General features: G+C 42.3%; 1 protein-coding gene across 1 annotated transcript in view; it reads right to left on the bottom strand.

Annotated features, from left to right (window-relative positions):
- Positions 1-1,318: 1,318 nt before the first annotated feature.
- LOC144646668 (replication protein A 70 kDa DNA-binding subunit-like) overlaps positions 1,319-22,753 on the bottom strand; it is a 23,068-nt gene continuing 1,633 nt past the window's right edge. The window contains exons 4-23 of the mRNA XM_078506338.1: positions 22,006-22,040; positions 21,243-21,351; positions 20,608-20,756; positions 20,161-20,236; positions 19,522-19,599; positions 19,305-19,407; positions 19,075-19,143; positions 7,344-7,448; positions 6,936-7,023; positions 6,778-6,845; positions 6,505-6,576; positions 6,031-6,106; positions 5,362-5,443; positions 5,098-5,168; positions 4,951-5,009; positions 3,881-3,943; positions 3,280-3,393; positions 2,676-2,783; positions 2,513-2,602; positions 1,319-2,006 (exon numbers count right to left, since the gene is read on the bottom strand). Of these exons, the coding sequence (XP_078362464.1) occupies positions 1,902-2,006; positions 2,513-2,602; positions 2,676-2,783; positions 3,280-3,393; positions 3,881-3,943; positions 4,951-5,009; positions 5,098-5,168; positions 5,362-5,443; positions 6,031-6,106; positions 6,505-6,576; positions 6,778-6,845; positions 6,936-7,023; positions 7,344-7,448; positions 19,075-19,143; positions 19,305-19,407; positions 19,522-19,599; positions 20,161-20,236; positions 20,608-20,756; positions 21,243-21,351; positions 22,006-22,040 (1,720 nt within the window). The 3' untranslated portion in view covers positions 1,319-1,901. The remainder of the gene's footprint in view (positions 2,007-2,512; positions 2,603-2,675; positions 2,784-3,279; positions 3,394-3,880; positions 3,944-4,950; positions 5,010-5,097; positions 5,169-5,361; positions 5,444-6,030; positions 6,107-6,504; positions 6,577-6,777; positions 6,846-6,935; positions 7,024-7,343; positions 7,449-19,074; positions 19,144-19,304; positions 19,408-19,521; positions 19,600-20,160; positions 20,237-20,607; positions 20,757-21,242; positions 21,352-22,005; positions 22,041-22,753) is intronic.

Raw genomic sequence — 22,753 nt, 5'->3', positions numbered from 1 at the left:
ATTTCCTCGACATTATTTAAATGGAGTGTTGATTTCTGAGACCTTAATTTCACCCCAAATTCTGAATACTGTCAGAACGTAGTAACTAGGAAACAACCTCCTCTTTTCTGCTCATTATTTTCAATCTTTTACAATGTAAAATCCAGATATCATCTGCAATATGTCATCTGCAATATTTCCAGTTCATTCTTGCTTTGAGAAGAGCGGTTCTCGACTTTCTTTTTTTTTTTTTACAGCCAAAATGCCTTTAGAGACATCAAAAATCGCGTTAATTTTCTTAATTTTGAAAATTTGCCACCTCTCTTGCGTTAATTTCCTTTATTCAAAAGAAATTTTCCCTCCAATTCGCATTAAAATTTAAGTCTCATTAATTTCAAAGATCTTAATTTACAGGAGCGTTACTTTTTAGTAGTGAAAAACGCATGAGGTAATATCTCATACGCAGGAGAAACAAGGGATATATCTTAGCTCTCTTAGGAGGGTAAGGAGCCGGTTGACGGATGGATTTTTTTTAAGGACCACTATCCGTAACGTAGCTCTTTTAAACAGAAACGCCTATCAAACACGACTGTAAATAGCCTGGATTTTCAACCATTCACAAAGCTGCTTCATCGTCTTTCCAAAAAGCGTTACGTGCCGAGTAATATATTGAAAATATTGTACTGTTACACTCAAACCACGCCCCCTGACCTCTTCTCGAGTGGAAGCACTCTGGTTCCCAGATTGCCGCGACCAAAAGGACCGTTCCATGTGATTTCCAAACGGAACTTGTTTTTGCATACAAATGGCAGCGCTCAGGAATATGTCAAAGTTTGACAGCTTGGTTGGATGTTAACGGGTACGGTAGTTGTCTGAGTTGTTGCCAACAGTAGTTACACTCAAGACTTTTTTTGTATGATCTTCTACTACGGCTTCGAACTGGAGACCAAAGGATTTTAGCCTTGAATTTGCTGACCTTTGAGGTTTCTCGCAACACATTTTGTCCAGAACCGTTTTTAGACACAGACATAGTTTATTTAACCACGAAGAGCTCACGAGCCGTAGCTCGTTAAAACGCTCTCGTGAAAAAAGTTTAAAAATTACAAATTAAAAAAAGTTTTTAAAAAAGGTAAGTGTATATATGTACAAAATTTGATTATGATTTATGTTTAAAAACGGACATCCTTGAATTTCGGTATCCAGAAGTGTGACTTGAAAGGGAAATCAATTCAGCGAGAAGGTTCAGTCAACAGGTACAAGAGAAATCGCTTGATATGGAGACAGGGGATAGCCCTCGGGATAAATGTAGTGCAGTAGACAAGACGAAGGCAACACAGGATTGTTTTTTTTTTTTATAAGAAACTTTAATTGCTTCCGTTGGTTTAAGACCAACTACCTAAAGATACAAGTTATCAAAACTACTATGGCTCACTCTTGCACGCAAAATCCCAAGCCTACTGAACTCGGAGGCAATATTAAACATTAAATGCAAATAAGTCACTAAACAGGCTGGTATTACAAACAAATTGTTGAGAACAACCCACTTAAAAACAAAAATCCGAACACAAAACACGTAGAACTCCAAAACGAACCCCCCAAACACGAAAATGAAGAACCACAGAAATCGATTTCATCTTTTGAGTTAAACCGTACGTAATCGACCACTACCGTAATTCCGGAGGAAACTTCTATAAAAAGCAGCCTCCTCTAGTGGATTTTGAAAGCGTGCATGCACAGGCCTTCGTTTTCGAGTCCCATGTTTCCGGTATTATCATCAGTTTCGTAAACTCGCGCTTATCTTCACCTACATAGAAAAACAACGACGATAAATTAAGCTCTATCGCGGGAAAAAACACATTTTAACAGAAGTGAAAATAAAAACGAGTCATTTCTTTGCAGGATCTCTGAGTAAAGACAATAATCTAAAGCATCCTCAGCTTCTTTATCTCGGCAATCAGACGTCTGGACTCCTGCTTGAAATCCAAAGGAGCGACATTCACTGACGTACATTTGAGGCGAGTCTCATCCTGCGGGTATATAAAGACATGATGAGTCATCTGGCGCTAGTACCATATACCTTGGTTGTTTAAGGCGTAAATTAATGATAAAGGGGTACTTCAAATGGGAGACGCGGTGGCCTAATGGTTTGCGCGCCGGACTCCGGAGCGAGCGTTCCGGGTTCGAGCCCCGGCCTGGGTCACTGTGTTATGTTTTTGGGTAAGACACTTTACTCTCATAGTGCCTCTCTCCACCCAGGTGTATAAATGGATACCGGCGAAATAATGCTGGGGGGGTACCCTGCGATGGACTAGCATCCCATTCAGGGGGGAGTTCAGTAGAATATTCCTTGCCGCTTAATGCTATCGAAACCGGGTCAAGCTCTGGCAGTATGAGCCACTTGGTTCGAGGCTGACCTTTCAAATCACTTCAAAGAGCTAGAGAATGAACCTGAATGAAGAGTTCAATATGAGCGATACAAAGAAACATCTAAAAGCATTCTTGAAGTCTCCCTCTATATCAAAAAAGATCTTACATTGTAGGTCTCCATTTTTGCTCGAATCCTGAAAGTGTACGTCTTGAAGTTGGAATGTAAGAAGACCTGATCAAATGCTGGCTCATCACCCTGCAAGGAATAGAATAAAAACTCGTTAAAAGACACAGTCTTCGCAGCGCCGTACACGTGTTTGTAGTCTTACCGAGTCTTTCAGCTGACCAAGGTTACCAGCGGTTGTGTTGAGAATAATTTCGGCTGTTTCCTGGAAACAAGTGACCCACTGGTTACCAGTGAAATCGGCCAGGTTTGTCTGGGAAAGAAATAAAAGGCATTGGTAACGATGTTAACTAGTGTAAAGCTCTTCTGTAAAGACGAGTATACCTGGCCCGCAAGTTGACAGCTCCACAATCTATTTGTTACATTTGTTGGCGATACAAAGTTGTTAGGCTGGCTTTCGCTCACGTTCCTGACTCGTTTTCGATTCACCAAGAAAGTAATATATTGTTTGCGTTCAGTTTTGTGTTTACAGACTTGTGTATCGTCTCTAACTAATCACAGAAAATATGCTGAGGATGTGTTGCGTTTTTGTTGTTGTTAAACCAAAAAAGACCAAAATCACAAACCAGTCCTTATTTGGCGGGAAACGGCGCGCTATCCCGCCCTTCGCATGGGTCCAGTGTTCCCAGTTCTGATTGGTTCATTAATCTAATTGTGAATCAGCTTTTATTCTGTTCAGAGCAGAGAGAGGTTCAGAGAGAGGTTTCAGTACAGTCTTTAATTGGTCAATTATGTCACGTTACACTTACTAGTAACATCAGGCGATACTTGAAGTCAGGATAAGTCTTATTACACTTCTCACAACGATAAGCACCATCGCCTTCTTCGATAACTTTCTTGTTACATTCAGCAGAGGGACAAGCCTAAGGCAAACAAAAGAAAAATGTGAATAGGCAAGAAACAAATGACCTCGCTATAGGTTTTGCACACCTTTTCAAATATCGTGTATTTAACGCTTCTCGCCCTTGGATTCACGTTTTGTCAATTTGAAAATTTTTTGTGAAACCTATTGAAAAACAAAAAAAAATCCTACGCCAGCGTTTCACTATCTAACATTTAATGTTTTTCTACAAAATTTGAGATTTCTATGCGAGTGATGCAATATTCAGACAAAGTATCGATCTTTCCACTGTGCAATGGCGAGGTTCGGCTCAGTGTTGGGTGAAGTCAGTTACTTTGTAGACCTTTTCAAAGTCGATCTCTTCTCGTTTCCGGTTTGGTAGTAGAACCGCTTCGCGCTCACTTTCGTGCTTCGCGCTCTGTGAGCTCGACCCGTAGGCAAGTCAAGTTACTTAACAGGCGGTTTACCAGGTCCGAAGAGCGCTGTTCTGTAAGCTAGAGTTTTCTTACCTTGTATAAACAGTTGTCTTTTTTGATGTACACAACAGTAGCTTTAACAGTAAGATAATCGGCCTGCAACAATAAAAAAAAAACAAGGATATTACAACATGGCAAATATTCCAGGAAACTGCCTGGACAATTTTTGCTATAAATTTCGTGGTTTCAATTGCGATGGACACTATTCCATGGTGTTGCGGAAAACATTCACCTTGCCTCAGTAACTAGGTATCACGGGTACTAATGTTTTGAGAACAAAGCACTTGAAAATGACTTTTAAGTTGATAAGGCCTCTAAGTAAAAAGCATCCAAAACTCAAACAATGAAACAACCAGTGCTCGATTTTGACGCCTGTTTGGTTTGTAGCTCACCCAAAACTAACGTAATGTCGGACGTGGCGAAGGACTCCCATACAAATTGAGGAACCTTGAGCTAAAAGTTCCACGATCTTGTCAAGATGTAAGAATGTACTGTTCGAACTATTAGAAAACGCACAAATATTGAGAAATTATGCCCGATGGCTAGATCAAACACGAATAAGTCTCATTTACTGCTACGTTCTTGAGAGCTTAATGCTTCCCTTTCCAATTTTGGCTGCTTTGTTTTCAAGTTTTTGAAGCGTTGTTTTGTTTTTTTTTTCTCTGCCTCCCCTCCTCCCAAAACAAAAAAAAAAAAAAAAAAATCTAACCACTCAAATACGTTGTGTGTCATTGTACTGTGTCGGGTTTATTGCTCCATTTGACATAAATATTTCTGTTTTGGGGAAACTGTCAGTGGCCTGTCAGTAAGCTGTCGGCTGACAGTTGACCAACAGTTGGTAGAGGGGAACTGTTCTTCACAATTACCATCTTTTCCTCAGATTCTCAAGCAGGAGTACAAATCGATCAGTTACATGTATCCACAAGGAAGTGGATCAGTGGTAAAACACTCGTGTTTCTCGCATCTCGATTTATCTTTTCCCTTTCTTCTTACACCATTGAAAAACTCGGGCAAATAAAAAGACTTGCCACAGCCCAAGATTTGATGTACTGAGAATCTAAAAGAGCATTGACTGTTTACTTCCTATCTCATGCTACTGTTACCTTCTCTCCCATGCCAAGGTTTTCGTCTTTGATTTGAAGGAAGGTTTTATAATTTGAACCTAGCGAAATAAAAACAAAACTGTTGTTTTAATTTTTCTTCATAACAGATAATCAGTCATCACTGGTTTGACAACACAGAATACATACCCATAGCTCCTCCTTCAGATCTTTGACCAGAAAGAGACTCAATATTTGAATTTTTGCCAACATTATCATACCTGCATCAAAGCAAAAACAAAAATTGTAAACTATAAGACAATTTGAACAGTTTGCCCGAGACATTCACTTCTCATTATGAAATAGACAATAAATTATAAAACAATCCAAGTCTCTAATTGAAAAAAACTTTCACAAGAGAGTCAGATTGTCAGACATATAAGATTTTAATGCCCCAAAAAAAACAAGTATTACCATCCACGCAAATTATATGCCTCTTTGACCTCCATAGGATTTACTCTCATGTTGGTTGAATTTAAGATTGACAGAGAGCGTCCTGGAGAAAAAGCGAAGGCAACAAAATAAGTTTTGAATCATCAACATATTAAAAAAAATTCCTTAGTACTGAGAACTCTTAAAGTAGAATCTTCCCAAGTAGAATCCCAACTGCCAAGAAACTGATTAAGAAATCCATCTAAGTTACATTTAAAAAGAAAAATGCAACTTGGAATGACTATAAAAACTGCAACATATGACTGGGAGCACACACTTGTTAACAGCCGGATAATCCCACTAGCAATGGCACTTCCAGGGTCACTAGACATATCAAGTTTCAAATTACATTCTCAAACTCATTAAAAACTCATCAAGTAAAAACAACAAAAATCATAACCTTGAAGGAAGTTTGGATACCCGGTCTTAATTAGCATAGATATTTACAATTTTCTTTTTTCTTTTTACCCTGCAGTTTTTAATTCAATTGCAAAGATAGATCAAACACTCAAGACAGTGTTTCATCAGCTATCCAAACACCTCAATATCTTCAAAAATAGATTACTGCCCATCATATTTCAACTCTCTTCATTGTGTTTGGATATCCTCATGAAACACTGTCTCTTGTGTTTTACTTATATTGCTACCTACCTCCAAATTCTGAGACCCTTGCACCTTTCAATGCCAGAACAGGGTTCTTACCAACATGTTCATCAAATTTCTCAGCCTGGGAAAAAATCAAAATAATTACATTATTCACTCTCGATTTCTATGTAACAATTAAACTATGAGCCTGAGTTTTCTGTGAGAAAATAGTCAACAAGGCACACCCGAGTTGATAATCACTCAGAAATGAGGGTAAGTAGTAGAAACTCTAAACTGGTTGCAGTCCAGAACCTACAATTTTATGTACTTTTAAGCCAAAAATCAAAAACATTGCCCCTTAAAAGAGCAGCAAGTTCAACAATGGGGTAACCAATCAGATTGGCAGATTTCCAATAGAACATGGCCGAATTTTATTAAGTGGCGATAGTTGCTTCAGCCATCTACCTAGTCTCATAGAAATCTTGAGCTCATAATCTTATTGTTTATTATAGTTTATGTACTCATTTGAGTCTTACTTACATCTTCTCCCCACAGAGTAGCTCTGACACTCTTTTCAGATCTGTCCAACAGAGTAATGTCCCTCTTAGAAACCTGAAATTTAATTTCACAGAAACACAATGGTCAGGAATACTGGCCAGTACTGTTTATGTGTTTGTTCAATAATTTTGCAAAATTTTCATAAAATTGCCCTCAGAGTAACCTAAAAATTCTTTATGTTAAATGTTCTTCACACTCTGTACCTGTTGCACCTCAACAATATTATAAAAAAATATAATATTTATGTTTTCAAACCTGTCTGTTTGTTGTTTTAGTGGTGATTTGTGTGACGTCATCGCAGCTGATCACAATACCAAGAACATCTGTTTATATAAAAAAAGATATTATTCCATGCACCATCAGTAACTCACAGCTCCAGGTGAAAGAAGTCTATAAGGAAGATAATTACTCACCAACAAGGGAATCTGCATTAACATTGGACAAGTCACCAATCTGGATAAAGTTATACTGAATGGTTGGCAAGTTGCAAGCATCATTGCACTGAAAAAAATTCAGTATTTATTAGCCACAGTAATGACAAGGGGTCTTATATCTGGAAACTTTACCAAAGTATGATCAGGTCTCCTGGGATTCTTGTCTTAGTTACTTTTTGCAATTTAGTTGGTAGATGTCTTACCCCTTGCCAATTGGGCAAGTGAGCACGAAAAGCTACTTGTCTGGCAGGTAAACTGCTTGTCCTGTATGACTGAACGGCCTTTTTCCGAGCCCTGTTAACTTCAGTTAGTTACAAAATGACTTAATTAGCAGACAAAAACAAGCAACTTAAAGAAGGCACTCCACACCTACGATCATATTCTTACCGGCTCAATAATACTGTCATTGTTCAAATACATCTCATAGTCATTCTTCAGGGATGAATACTGCTTGTTTGCAGTCCTCAGGGAACATTTGGAGATATAAAACACCTGAAAGAAGGAAACAACTAAATCAGCCACAAAGATGAGCAGCAAACGTGCAGCTTCAATTTCTGAGCGTGTTGGCCCTATGTCCACAACTTATGAAGTTGATATAGACTAACTTTACATATTAAGTGCAATGTCATTGAGAAAAAAGAAAGATTGTAAATAAGAGTGTTGACAAAAATTATGTAATGGGACACTTTGTGCATGATACATAGTGTAAGGATCGGACTAAAAGCACGTGGTAGAGAGAACGATTTGACTTCGGTGTATGTTGTTGATTGTTACTCGGCTACGCGATTAAAACAGTGAAAACGACTTCAGGAACCGTCTATATCTTGCTGTGTGACGTTTATTACATTGGTGGCAGCGGTCTGGGATTCGAAGTGACCAGAAATGAGTGACGGAGAAGAGGAAATTCCCAAAGGCACCGAAGGCGGTCTTCCAACAGAAACCGCGCCAAAACAAGAAGCGAAGCCACTACCAAAAGCTTCAAAAAGTGCATCGCAGGAGGAGAGTTCTGAAATTCAGCAGCTTGTGAATACCTTATCCCAGGCCCTGAAGCAGAGCATGGTGGTTTCTAGCGAAACGGAATCCAGGAGGAACGTACGAGCTCCGCGTGTTTATTCAGTGGGTCAAAATTTCAAAACATGGCTTTCGCAGTTTCTTCAGTATGCAAATCTCGTACATATCAAGCCTTCAGATCGTCGAGCTTATTTGTTCACCCTACTGGATCAACCGGCCTACAAAGCGGTTGAGCTGCTCAAACTTTCGGGATCGTTAACTTTCGAGGAATTCACGGCACAACTGATCCAAAGGTTTGATTCGGGCAAGACGAAAGAAGATTATAAATTGCAGTTACGGGCTAGGTGTCAAAGGCCAAATGAGGACTTCGAAGCATTCGCCGATCATTTAATGGAGCTAGTGGAAAATGCCTACCCAGAGGCAGCTTATTCCTTCAAGGTGGAACTGGCAAGAGATCAGTTTATTCAAGGAGTGGCAATCAGTGATGATTTACGAGAAAAAGTTTTCATGAGTCAACCGGCGTCGCTTGTGGAGGCTGTTCGTGTTGTTCGTCGGTTGGAAAGCGCGCGTAAAGCTTGCCAGGCCGTGCCATCTGTGGAAAAGAAAAAGTCGGTGAATGTGGTGAGTGCTTCAGCGGATGGTGACAAAATTTCGACTGAGATTCGTGAGCTTAAGGAGATAGTCCTTGGTATGAATGTGAAAATTCAAGAGCTGGAAAGGAAAGCTGAATCGACTTCGACTGCACGGCGCCGCAATGATGGGGTGTGTTTTGCTTGCCGCGAACCTGGCCATTTTGCTCGGAGTTGTCCATACAAAGAAGGGGGAAACAGAGCTCGGGGCCTGCCGAGGGCCAGGCAGTCCCCGTGAGGCCCACAGTGGTGGCCCAAGCACCAGAAGTCGCCAATGAGGTAAACAACCCTGCTTTTATAAGTAACAATGTACTTTCTGCCATATCAGACTCTGGAATCTATATTTCAGGACTTGTCAACCATAGTGTAACTTGTATATTGCTAGACACTGGTGCAACTGTTAGTGTTTTGAATGAGGAAACATGGAGAAAAAGTGGACATGTCTCAAAAGTCAACCCAGTGACTGGGACCCTGACCACTGCAAATGGAAATGAATTAACGGTTCTGGGAGAAACAAAAGTTAGATTTCGAGTAGGAAACATTGATTGTTTCTGGTCAGTCATGATTGCACGGGGTCTATCCCATGATTGCATACTTGGCTCAGACTTTTTCCAGCATTTTGGCTGTCAAATTCACTATGACACTGGAACCTTTGTGGTTGGCCATACCGAAATTCCAATCAGGTACAGCAAGGTTACACCAAGTGTTTGTAGAATTTTTCTGAGTGATGACATACAAGTAGAACCCGGAACTGAGCAAGTATTTGAAGCCAAATTAGAGAATGGATATGATCGTAACACTGGCAGTCCTGGGATTTTAGAGGAGTCAAAGGAACTGAGGGGCAAATCAGAAATTAATATAGCTCGTTCGTTAGTGATCCCCAGGGATGGACTGACCATAATTCGAGTTGCTAACTTCTCGGATAGGCCCATCAGACTGCGGTCAGATTTTCCTGTTGCTGAATACCACCCTATTAGTAGTGTGGATGGCCATGTTGTTCCCATGGAAATGGATCCAGATGTTACAAGTGCCTCTCATCCATCTTGTTCGGTTATTGACAGACCAGTAGTGAAAGATGAGGAGCCAATGAAGGAAGAAAAGTGGAAATCAAGTTTACAAGGTAACCTGGAAGGGCTGTCAGAAGACCAGCAAGGACAATTTCTGTCTCTAGTAACAGAATACGAGGACATCTTTGCGAAGGACAGCTCTGATTTAGGAAAGTCGGGCCTCTTAGAACATTCCATCGACACCGGTGATTGCAAACCAGTGAAACAGCCTCCCCGTCGGGTACCACCCTACCAGCGAGAAGTTATTGATCAGCAAATAGATGAGCTGCTAGCTACAGGCAGGGTTGAACCGTCTCAAAGTCCATGGAGCAGTCCAGTGGTGCTTGCAAGGAAACATGACGGAACATATCGTATGTGCATTGACTTCCGTAAACTTAATCAGTCTACAAAGAAGGATGCCATACCCCTGCCTCGGACAGATGATTTGTTGGAGGCCTTGGGTGGAGCTCAGTGGTTTTCTAGTCTGGATTTGGCTTCCGGGTACTGGCAGATGCAGGTGAAAGAAGAGGATAGGCCTAAAACAGCTTTCTCAACTCATCGTGGACAGTTTCAGTGGACAGTTATGCCATTCGGATTGACAAACGGACCAGCTAGCTTTACCAGATTAATGAATCTAGCACTCAATGGTCTCACCTGGACCCACTGTTTAGTGTATTTGGATGATATCATCATCTGGGCTCCTACCTTTGAAGAACACATTCGCCGTCTGCGGTTGGTGTTCCATCGTATAAGGGCTGCTGGTTTGAAACTTAAGCCAACTAAGTGTCGATTTCTCAGAAAGGAAGTTGCCTTTCTGGGACATGTGGTGTCTTCCGATGGGATAAAGACTGACCCTGAGAAAGTTAAAGCCGTCAAAACATGGCCAGTGCCAGTGAATGTGAAAGAGCTTCAAAGCTTCCTTGGTCTTGCTAGCTATTATAGGAAATTCATCCTTGGATTTTCTATCATCGCTGAGCCTCTTTATCACCTCTGTAGGAAGAATGTGGCGTTCACTTGGCAACAGGAACAACAGTCAGCATTCGAGGAACTGAAAGACCGCCTGGTAAGCGCGCCAGTGCTAGCATATCCCGATTTCAGTCCTGAGGCAGGATCTTTCATACTTGACACTGATGCAAGCCAATACCATGGAATTGGAGCAGTTCTATCTCAGCAGCAGGAGGATGGGACTGAGCGGGTGATTGCTTATGGTAGTCGCTCCTTGAATGAACATGAGAAGAATTATTGTGCCACTCGGTTGGAAATGCTTGCTTTAGTGACCTATGTTGACTACTTCCGATACTATTTGTTAGGGCGAAGGTTCCGTATACGAACTGACCATTCCTCATTGAAATGGTTGACGTCCTTTAAAGAGCCTCAAGGGCAGGTGGCTCGCTGGCTTGAACGCCTCCAAGAGTACGACTATGAGGTACAACACCGGCCAGGAAAGCAACACAGTAATGCAGACAGCTTGTCTCGACGGCCTAGGCGAAATCATGGAGAATGTCCCTCATGTGTTCCACCGACAAAGTCAGAGGTAGCAACAGTCACCAGCAGGCTGCCTTGTGATCACGAGGACAATGAAAAGGATCTGTGGTCATCCAAGAATGTGGCGCGAGCTCAAAGTGAGGACCCTGATATTGGCCCAGTTGTAGATCGATTATTGCAGGAATGGAAGAAACCAACCGATGAGGAACTCCGACCCTTGAGTCGAGCAACAAGAGAAATCTGGGCGCAATGGGAACTATTGGAGCTACGAGAAGGAGTACTTTATCTGCGGTCACCCGAAAGAACTCCGTCAGCCAAAAGCAGGATGGTCTTACCTCACGAACTTGTTAAAGAATCGCTCAGGGAAGTTCATGATGGTCTAGCAGGTGCCCACTTAGGAAGAATGAAGACCCTGAAGAAGATGAAAACCAGGTTTTGGAGACCAGGTTTGACCAAAGAAGTCCATCGGTATTGTAGCAGTTGCCTTACATGTGCCAAGTGTAAGTCCAGGCCTAACCCAAAGGCACCCCTGCATTCGATACCATCTGGAAACCCTATGCAGAGAATCCATATTGACATAGTTGGCCCCTTACCAAGGTCTCGAAGGGGAAATCGCTACATTCTGACTGTGCAGTGTAGTTTTACAAAGTGGGCTGAAGCGTATGCCATTTCTAATCAACGCGCCACAACTTGTGCAAGGGTGCTGGTAAAGAATTGGATTTGTCGGTATGGTGTGCCAGACAGCATACACAGCGATCAGGGAAGAAACTTTGAGTCCCAGGTGTTTGAAGAAATGTGCCATTTGCTGAACATCAACAAGACTCGGACAACTGCGTATCATCCAGAGGGCAATGGACAAGTTGAGAATATGCATAAGACACTTAAAAGCATGCTGAAAGCCAGAGTTGAAGGTGATCCGCAGGGCTGGGATGAACAGCTAGATTACTGCATGATGGCCTTCCGAAGTAGTGTCCACTCCTCCACGGAACATACACCTTTTGAGCTAATGTTTGGGAGGGAGATGAGGATACCTCTGGATGTAATGATGGGCAGTGGGCCCATGGGTAATGAAAGCAGTTACTCTGAATTTGTTGCGGACCTTCAAGGAAGCCTAGAAACTGCATACCGAGATGTGAGGCAAAATCTCAAAGTAGCTCAACGTCGTCAGAAGGATGCGTACGACAAGGGAGTGAGACACATGGTGTTTCAAGCTGGTGATTTGGTGTTGCGCTACGACCCACAGCTGAAGCAGGGTGAAACTAGCAAGTTCCATCGACTGTGGGAGGGACCATATGAGATAGTGGAACGGGTCACTGATGTAACGTACCGTGTGAAGAAGGTCAGGGGACATTCCAGGAAGTCTCAAGTAGTCCATTTCAACAACTTGCGGTTGTATCAGAGAAGGCAGGAAGGAAGTGGGGAGGAAACGGGTGCCAGGGAAGCAGTGGATGCACAACAAGGAGGCAGCGGAGCTGGTGAACAGGTACAGACAACATTGGAGGGAGTGGTAACAATGGAACCTGATACCGTAACCAGTGGAACTGAGGAAGAGGTTGTTTGGGCCGCGGCTAGAAGTGAAGGGTACAACCAGGTTGTTGATATGCCAGACGAGAGTGCAAGTGGGAACCCGTCCTACATTGCTGATTCTGCTTCAGACAGAGAAATTGGACAGGGTGCTGGAAGTGACCGCGTGTAGGAACTTTAAATTGAACGTTTGCGTGACATTATTTTTGTTGAGATATTGCGTGACGTTTGCACGTGAACGTCGTAGTTTTACTTGCCAAATATGGCTCGGTGTCATGTTAGAACACGTGTTGTAAAAATCGAGTTGCAGTTGAACAGTCGAAGAAGCGAATGATGCGTGCGAAGTAGGAAAGGAAAAAGGATGCGAGATAGATCAAAATAGATGCGAAGAAGTGTTGTAAACGAAGGTTGACGCGGATTAGGATACGATTAAAGTTGTGTTTCAAAGAGAGAGTGTATACAGTCCTTAACAAGTGGTCCTCCGAGCTCGATGTGAAGAAGAGAGACGATTGCGACCGACGTGTTTATGTTCTGACAGCAGCGATTGTGCATGAATAATTGTGAGAGGTTTTGAGATGGGAGACTTGCAAAAGAAACGAAAAATTCTCAAGGGACATCGAGGATATGCTGCGAAAGAAATTGAAACGATTGATGGGATAATTGCTGGAGAGTCCGAGGAAAAGGAATCACTCCTGCGAGACTTGAAAGACAATTTGACAGAAACTATGAAGATAATCGCGAAACTGAATGAGGAAATTCTGGTGTTGCTGGAGAAACAAAAGGACATTGAACAAGAAATCGCCGACGCAAACAACTTTAGAAAAGAGGTCAGGAAAGGTATGCAGAAGATCGATACCTTTCTACGAACGTGTGGAGGTGTTAGCGAGCAAAATCCCAATTCGTCGCAAGCACAAAATATTCAAACGCCGCCGTCGCAGAGCACGTGCTCCGTAACTGTACGAGCGAGGCTGCCAAAACTCGAACTGAAAAAGTTTTATGGATCCGTTGCTGAGTGGCAAGGCTTTTGGGATGCCTTCAAGAATGCAGTCCACGAGAATCGTCAACTGTCGGAGATCGATAAGTTTACGTATTTAAAAGGTTTGTTGGGTGGAGAAGCGAGCACGGCCATTGCGGGTTTGTCTTTGACAGAAGGGAATTATGGCGCCGCTATTGACATTTTGAAGAAGCGCTTCGGCGACGAGCAGAAAATAATCAGCGCACACATGGACAAACTAGTGAAATTATCCCCGGTTTACAATGGAAAAGACACTGGAAGACTCCGAAGGTTGTATGATGAAATAGAAGTCCAAATCAGAGGATTACAAAGTATGGGGATTCAAGCTGATTCGTATGGGACATTGCTGGTACCAATTCTCTTGTCGAAATTGCCGGATGATGTGAAGCTGGAAATGTCTCGTGGAGTTGAGGATGGTAAGTGGAAGCTTGATGATTTGTTGAAGAAGTTGATTGATGAGATTACTGCTCGGGAGAGGTGCACGAGCGTAAGCGTATTCCCGACCTATCCTTCGGGTCCCAAGAAGTCTGACCGACAGTCAACAAGTACCTTCCTTGCACCTGGGGGTTTAGAAAATAGATGTGCATTCTGCCTGGGGCCACACAAACATGTTGGCTGCAGGAAGATAGTCAGTCCTAGTGAAAGGAAGCAGATTGCCAAAAGGTTTGGGCGTTGTTTTGTTTGCCTTCAACGGGGACACAAAGCAGTTTGTTGTGAGTGTAAGGAGAAATGCAAATGTGGTTTGTGGCATCACCCAGCCTTGTGCGACAACCAGTGTAAAGAGCCGAAAGTGGAAAACGAAAACTCACGAAGTGCAATATCCAGTGAATCACACAAACCGACGGAGACTGGTGCAACATTGCATGTAAATTCCAGAGCACGGGTTGTGTTACAAACAGCTCAGGCGATGGCGAGTACAAGCGGTGTTACAAAGATACAAGGATGTAAGATTCGAGTGATATTTGATGCTGGTAGTCAGAGGTCCTATGTGAGTGAGAAATTAGCCGAAATGTTACAGCTGAAGAGCATAGGAAGCACAATCATGGAAACTGGAACATTTGGACAACCCCAAGCAATGGTGACAGAGAGAGAACTTGTCACACTCCATGTGGGACATCTCTTCGAAGAAGATGGTGTTCAAGTTGAAGCGTTTAAGGTACCTGTCATTTGCAAGGCACTGCAGAATCAGCATATAGAAGAGGCAAAAAGGGTCCATCCATACTTGAACAAGCTATGGTTTTCAGATGTTTGCCCAAGAGAGGAGAATTTGGAAGTTGATCTGCTTGTCGGTGCTGATTATCTGTGGGAGTTTATGAAGGGTGATGTAGTAAGGGGGGAGAGAGACGAGCCAGTTGCTATCTTGACTTCCCTTGGATGGGTGTTGTCTGGTCCATTGAAGATCCCGCAGCGACAACTGACCACAGGGACAAACTTGGTCACACATGTTCTGGAAATCCAGGATCAAGCTGTACTAGAGACAGTACAAGAATCACCCACAGTGGAATTTGATAGGCTATGGGACTTTGACTCCATAGGAATCAGGGAGAGAGACAGTGTGCATGAGAATTTCTTGAAGAGTATTAAGTTTAAGGATGGCAGATACATTGTGGGCTTGCCATGGAAGGAGCACCACAAAGAATTACCGCTGAATTATGGAAATAGTCTTCAGAGGTTGAACACTCAGATAAGAAGATTAAAGAGAGTTCCAGAACTGTTGAGAGAATACGATCAAGTCATCAGAGAACAAGAGAGGGATGGTGTAATTGAAGCTGTGACTAATTTAGAAGTGGGTGAGAATGGCAGAACCCACTACTTACCACATCATGCGGTTATCAGAAGAGATGCTAAGACAACGAAAGTGCGAGTAGTTTATGATGCGTCATCACGAGCTGATGAAAAGGAGCCTTCCTTGAATGACTGCCTGCATGTGGGGCCGTCCCTCACACAGTTGTTGTTTGACATTTTGGTGCGTTTTAGATGCAACAGGATCGCGTTGATAGCGGACATTGAAAAAGCCTTCTTGAACATTGAAGTTGATGTGAAGGACAGAGATTGCTTACGATTCTTATGGATGGACGACCTTGATAAAGAAGAGTCGATGGTTGTTGTCTACAGGTTCTGCAGAGTAGTGTTTGGAGTGAGTTCCTCTCCATTTCTGTTGAGTGCAACCCTTAGACATCATCTCAAGAGCTATGAGAATGAAGATGCAGAGTTTGTGAGAAAGGTGCTAGAAGAGTTTTATGTGGACGACTTCAATTCAGGAGCAGATAGTGTCGAAGAGGCATTCACACTTTACCAGAAGATCAAGTCTCGACTGGAAGAAGCAAGTTTCAGGCTAAGGAAGTGGAGTTCGAACAGTGAAGATCTGATGAAGAAGATTCAAAATGACCGTGTTGAAACAAGAGCTACTGAACAGTGTGGAGAAAGCCTCAAAGAAGATGACGATACGTATGCTAAGACTACTGTGGGAGGTGTTGATGAACTGAAAGACAAGGAACAGAAGGTCCTGGGAGAAATCTGGAATCGTGTGGATGATACAATCATCTTCAAATTTGATGCGCTGATTGAACTGTGTGAAAACATGAAGCTGACAAAGAGAAATCTGTTGAAGATAATTGCAAAGTTCTTCGATCCTTTGGGGATGTTGAGTCCGCTGACAGTTGGAATGAAAGTTATGTTTCAAGAAGTTTGTCAGAGCAAGCTTGATTGGGATGAGCCCTTGTCAGAAGCATTTCAAGAGAGATGGAGGAAGTGGCTGAGCTCGTTAAAGGAAGCCTGTTCGGTGAACCTAGCACGCTGTATTTATGACGGAATCTGTGAGAAAGTTGTGTTGTATGAGTTGCATGGGTTTGGGGATGCTAGTGATCGAGCTTATTGTGCAATGGTGTACCTAGTGTGTGTGACGAACAGCGGGCGATTTGTGCGTCTTATGGCTTCAAAAACGAGAGTGGCACCGCTGTCCAAACAGGTGATTGCACGTCTGGAGCTGATGGCCGCCAGAATCACAGTGCAGTTAAAGGAAGCAGTAGAGAAGGCTCTGCAATCAAGGATTACTGTGAACAGTGTACACATGTGGTCTGACAGCATCACTACCTTGTACTGGATCAAAGGAGAAAGAGAGTGGAGTCAGTTCGTGCAGAACCGAGTGAATGAAATTTTGAGACTGACTGCGAGAGAGACCTGGAACCACTGTCCAGGTGTAGAGAATCCGGCTGATCTCGGATCACGGGGTGTAACGGCAGTGACAATCAAGTCAAGTAAGCTGTGGTGGCAAGGGCCTGAATGGTTGAGCAAGGCACAGGAGTACTGGCCTTCAATGAATGTAGGACCGACCCCCGAAAGCCAAGTGGAAATCAAGGCGTCGTGCAGAAACAACGCCCTGTTGACTGCTGGGAAGGATGCATCGAGCATCGCAAGTATTATTCCTGTGAACGCTTACAGCAGTTGTGAGAAGTTGTTTAGAGTGACCGCTTATGTCCGCAGATTTGTGAGAAATGCCAAGCTAAAGAAAGAAGGAGTGAAGAATCTTACAACAGGAAACCTGACAGCTACAGAAATAGATCAAGCAGAGAAAGCATGGGTTAAAGAAGCACAGTCCAACCTCATGAATCAGAAGAATTTTACCCAGCTTCAAAGGGATCTTGGACTTAACACAGATGAGGATGGTGTGATTAGATGCCATGGGAGAATCCCAGAAACAGTTCTAGAAGCCCAAGCAAAGCATCCAGCACTGCTACCTAGAGATCATCATCTGACTAAACTATTTATTGAACAGTGCCACAAGAGAGTTCATCATGGTGGAGTAAGAGAGACGCTGGCAGAATTGCGAACAAGGTTTTGGGTCAGCAAGGGAAGGCAAGCAGTGAAGCTTAGCATAAGAAGATGTGTTGTTTGTAGAAGGTACGAAGGAACTGCCTATTCTGTTCCGGTTACCGCGCAGTTACCAAGCTTCAGAGTGGAACAAGCGCCACCCTTTTCCAGGGTTGGCATAGACTTTGCCGGCCCGTTGTATGTGAAAGGGAACGGCAATCAAATGAAGAAGGAGTGTCGCGTGGCAAGTGGAGGCTTGGCAAAGTAGAAGAATTGATAACGGGCAAGGATGGTGAGACCAGAGGTGCCAAAGTTAAAGTGTTGACAAAGAAAGGGAAGCCGATGTACCTCAGCCGACCAGTACAGGGGCTGTGCCCATTAGAAGTAAGAGCACCTGTGTATGCCAGACCGATCGAGACCAACCAAGTAGTGGAACAAGTACCAGTGAGACAAGTTCCAAGAAGGGCTGCAGCAATCAAAGCAGATCTTAGAAGACGCCATGTTGACCAGCTCCTCGCTGATCAAGGGGGGAGTGTGTAGGAACTTTAAATTGAACGTTTGCGTGACATTATTTTTGTTGAGATATTGCGTGACGTTTGCACGTGAACGTCGTAGTTTTACTTGCCAAATATGGCTCGGTGTCATGTTAGAACACGTGTTGTAAAAATCGAGTTGCAGTTGAACAGTCGAAGAAGCGAATGATGCGTGCGAAGTAGGAAAGGAAAAAGGATGCGAGATAGATCAAAATAGATGCGAAGAAGTGTTGTAAACGAAGGTTGACGCGGATTAGGATACGATTAAAGTTGTGTTTCAAAGAGAGAGTGTATACAGTCCTTAACACCGCGAGAGCACTAGCGGGGACCCGTCCTTCCTTGCTGATTCTGCTTCAGGCAGGGCAATTGAACAGGGTGCTAGAAGTGACCATGTAGTAGATATACCAGCGGCTGAGGGAGGTGAACAGTCAGAGAATGCTCAAGGTTGTTACAGGAATGGGGGAGAGAGCAGAGAAGATGAAGACGAGGTCGAAGAAGAACAGTTAATTGGCCAGAGCCAAAGACCAGCACGCATAAGAAGACCCCCAGACCGTTATGGAGAATGGATTCTGAATAGTTTACAGCAGATTACGGACCGCTTGAAGATGTTGGAAGACAAGCAGAGGCAGGACAAGGAGCGGATAAAGAAACTGAAACCAAAATTGCTGAAGAAAGCTAGAACATTGCGAGAACATTGAGAGTACTCAAACTGTTTCAGAACTTTCTTAAGAGATTAAGTTAACGGATTGACTTTATTTTGTTTTAGTACACGTTTTAGTACACGGAATGATCGTGAATCTGGAGATTCCTTCTTTTTAGTAGAGGGGATAGTGTAATGGGACACTTTGTGCATGATACATAGTGTAAGGATCGGACTAAAAGCACGTGGTAGAGAGAACGATTTGACTTCGGTGTATGTTGTTGTTTGTTACTCGGCTACGCGATTAAAACAGTGAAAACGACTTCAGGAACCGTCTATATCTTCCTGTGTGACGTTTATTACAATTATGACAATTTTGTTGCTTGCAATTTAAGGTCTAATGAAATTCAATGCGATGTACAAACCTTGTTAACCTCAAGCATTTCATAGAACTTGTCAACAACATCATTAAAACCAGTTGCTCTGATTTCTCCCTGAAAAAGTAAATGGTATTATGAATGTACCATAAAATGCTGATTGTAAAGTTGCCCTGTTTGAAGGCACATCTGTCTGCTAACAGAAAAACTCCAGTTATAGCTTGCCCCTGTCTCCCCCCGCCCCCGAAAGCAGAAATTGCAACATATTCTTTACAAACCGACTCATCCACAAGGTCGACATTGAAGACACGCCCATCTCCTTTCGAGTTGCTCCAGGTACGGATGTTTGACTTGCTTGTGACACGCGCACGAATGGTCCACCTGTAAAGTTACAAAAGAGACAATACTAAAATGTTGCACCTGTCTAAATCAATCATAACAAAACAAATCTTGCAAAAATAGCAAGACATACAAATCACCAAAAAACATCCTTACCTGTTCTGATATGGTGTCAGTGACATTATTGGGTAAACAGGTTTTGTGTTATCACTTTTAGACTCCAGTGGCTGGTGACTGCAACATAATACTCTAAAAATCAGTATTATACGTATGGTACATTAGGCTTTACAATTTCTTTAAGTAAGAAGCTAAACCTACAGTACAGCTTGAGAAAAAAAAAAGAAATTTATGTTAAAACACATTAGCAATTAATCTTTGAATTTATGTACACAAATTATCCCTGATGTCCCTCCCCACACGCCTTGACAGACAAGATCAACAACCAGTGAATCCGTTTCCAGGGCATCTTTATTGAGCAAGAGGACCTGAGGACTCGAGAACGAACGAAACATCGAGATCAAATGACAGCTGATGACAAGCTACCGAGACAATAGTGAGTATTTGGGACTAATTAAGTTATTCCTAGAGAATATTAACCATTGAGGTTCGTAAGACTGCATGTTGATAACATTTCAAAGCATTGTAACTAGAAAGGATTCGTATCTGTGAGCTTGGTCATACAACAGAAAAATCTTTACCACTGGCACTGAGTGAGGGCAACCTTGTATATAAACAGCAATCTCTATATTTCTTTTCCTTGGCTTAATTACTTCAAAGATCAATCATTACACATACCTTCCATACGTAGCTGATGCTAGTCCGGCCCCTCTGGAGGCTCCGCCCACTGGTCCACTACTCATCATTGTACCACCTTGTAATAAAACAAAAATAAAACATGTTACTTCTGAACTCACCCAAGAAAAAAAAAAACGGTTTCAGTCTACAAAAAATAGGTTTCTAGTATAGGTGTATAATTATGAGAGCTTCAATGTGGTCTGTCAGTTTAGTTAAGGATAAGCTACCCAGGGTTCTCAATAGAAATTTCAGCAGCTGTTGCTGTGTTGTTTTCACCCGTAAAAGGGAACTACATGGCCAAAGGCTATAACATCAATCTATTGACTGCAGTGCTTTGACAGCTGTAACACTTTCAAGTGACACTTGTGACAGGTGTTACGGGTTACAGGTTCAACTGAGAACCCTGCCTACCAGTAGTTAGCACTTGATAATAAACAATACATTTACCTGAGGTACTATGCTGAGCACTTGTACCATTTTGTTGTGGTTGGCGATCACTGTTGGAATTTTCACTTATGTTCTTGGGATTCCCAATCCTTCCAGGCACTTCACTTCCAGGTTTAATTACAGTCACCTCCAACACTATTAAGACTTTCCTAACAACCAACAAAGTCATTAACTAGTCAGTGGTTTTAGAAAACAAGGGTTACTTGGGAAAGAAGAAAACGAAAACTTTTACTGACAGGATGAGTCAGAAAAATCTCCTCTCCAAGTTATAGCAATTGTTAAGCAGTGTTGAGTAAAATGGACAACAGATTGCTTACATTTTGCTTTTTTGCAGATAAAAATAAATAAATTACTATATTTAGAGAGGAAGCCACATCAGCTCTAGCTGGTTTTCATTTGGTTTCTCTATCCACAGGTAAAATTGGAATTTGGAAATGCTGGTTTTTCAGGTAAGAGGAAAACAGGAGAACCTGGAGAAAAACCCTCAGAGCAAGGACGAAAACCAACAACAAACTCAACCCACAATGATGCTGGGTCCAGTGATCAACCCTAAGCCACATTGGTGGAAGGTGAGCATTTTCACCACTGGTTGTTTCTCTTAATATATTTAACTGTTCTAAAAAATCGTTAAATACCTTGTTTCTTGAATGGTGTTACAAACGTACTTATCCAGTTGAACAACAGCTTTGACCTCAATCTGTTTTGATATTACCAAGTCATTGAGTTGAGTGCCAAGCATGGCAGCTGTGAACAAAAACAACAAAATAAACTCACAAAATTATGCTCCATGTAGGTCCTGCAATGATACATACTGTAAGTAGTGTGTAATTTATTAATACAGTTAGTGTAAGCACGTTGTAATCATCTGGCTAAGTGCCCACGGGGGGGGGGGGGTACTCTGGCTTGTAAATGACGGGGATGATCGAAGGATTTTTGGGGTTTGAAATTTTAGATTCTGGGATTTTTTTGGGTAAGAAGATTTAGCAAGTATTTTTTGGGGTGACTTGATTCAAATAGGGGATCAAAAAACAAACTAAAGTGCTTTGGCTCGGCCTTGGCGTATTTATGGTATGATGAATACCAAACGCGAGCGTTATTGCCCCTCCTGGCAATTTAGGGGTAATATTTGACAAGGGAGTTTTTTTAGGGGTTATTTTTGGTCCAGGGATTTTTTTGGGTAATGTCGGAAGACTTAGGCATTTTTTTGGGTCCTGAGTTTTGCCTTCATTCGATCATCCCCGTCATTTACAAGTCGGAGTACCCCCCTGGGGCTAAGTGTAGATTCCTATTTAATTGTGAAGGGTTTATGCATGGGAGACTGCCTAATGTTTGAATGGTTGCAATGTTGAAGACGAGATAAATGTTAATATCTCACCATAAATTATCATTTTTACTCACATGTATAAAGGTTGATTCCATCAGAAAGTACAAGCCTGGGTTATGTTGAATAAAACACCAAGTTAACATATTGAGAACCAAACTAATGATTTTTTTTCCATATATGATTGTAGCTATTTAAACATATAAGACATGGTGCCATTCATTGCAATCAGACACAGTCAATAAAATCTACCCACCAAGGGCATGGACAAAGTCATCCACTCAATGCTGTGCAATTACTTAATTATCTGCATGTGAAACTCAATTGACCACTTAATAAGTTCAACCTTGATGGTGCAACCTTGATTCAAACACCAAGCTTCAGTTGCACTGAAAACTAATAATGCACCTATCAATGTTAAGCTGAGGGGGGGGGGGGGAGGCCAGCTACAAGCAGGGGATTTGACATTAATTCTCTGCCCTTAGTCGACTTTAAAATGTTATTAAAGTACATGTATGGTGGGGCATGTAAACAAAAAATCTCAAACAATTTCAAATGCCCTTCTTTATCTGGCCTCCCCCACCTCTGACTTTACATTGATAGGTGCATAAATATTAAGTTGGACGTAAGCATGACATTTGATCCAGACATTGTCAAACTTGATGCATACATTATGACAACATAATGCAAAACACTATGATTGCAGACTTGCAGTAAACGCACATGTGGGTTCTATACTTATACCTAATCGTACCTTTTTGGTACGCTTCGGCGGCATATCAGGTGAGCTTGGTCGAGCCATGGTTCGTATTTTGGCGAGACGCA

Source organism: Oculina patagonica, chromosome 3 (genome assembly GCF_052425735.1).
Source record: "Oculina patagonica isolate OP01 chromosome 3, crgOcupat, whole genome shotgun sequence".
Lineage (NCBI taxonomy): Eukaryota > Metazoa > Cnidaria > Anthozoa > Scleractinia > Oculinidae > Oculina > Oculina patagonica.
Note: the sequence above shows the minus strand (reverse complement) of the source record. Positions and strands in the feature narration are given on the sequence as shown.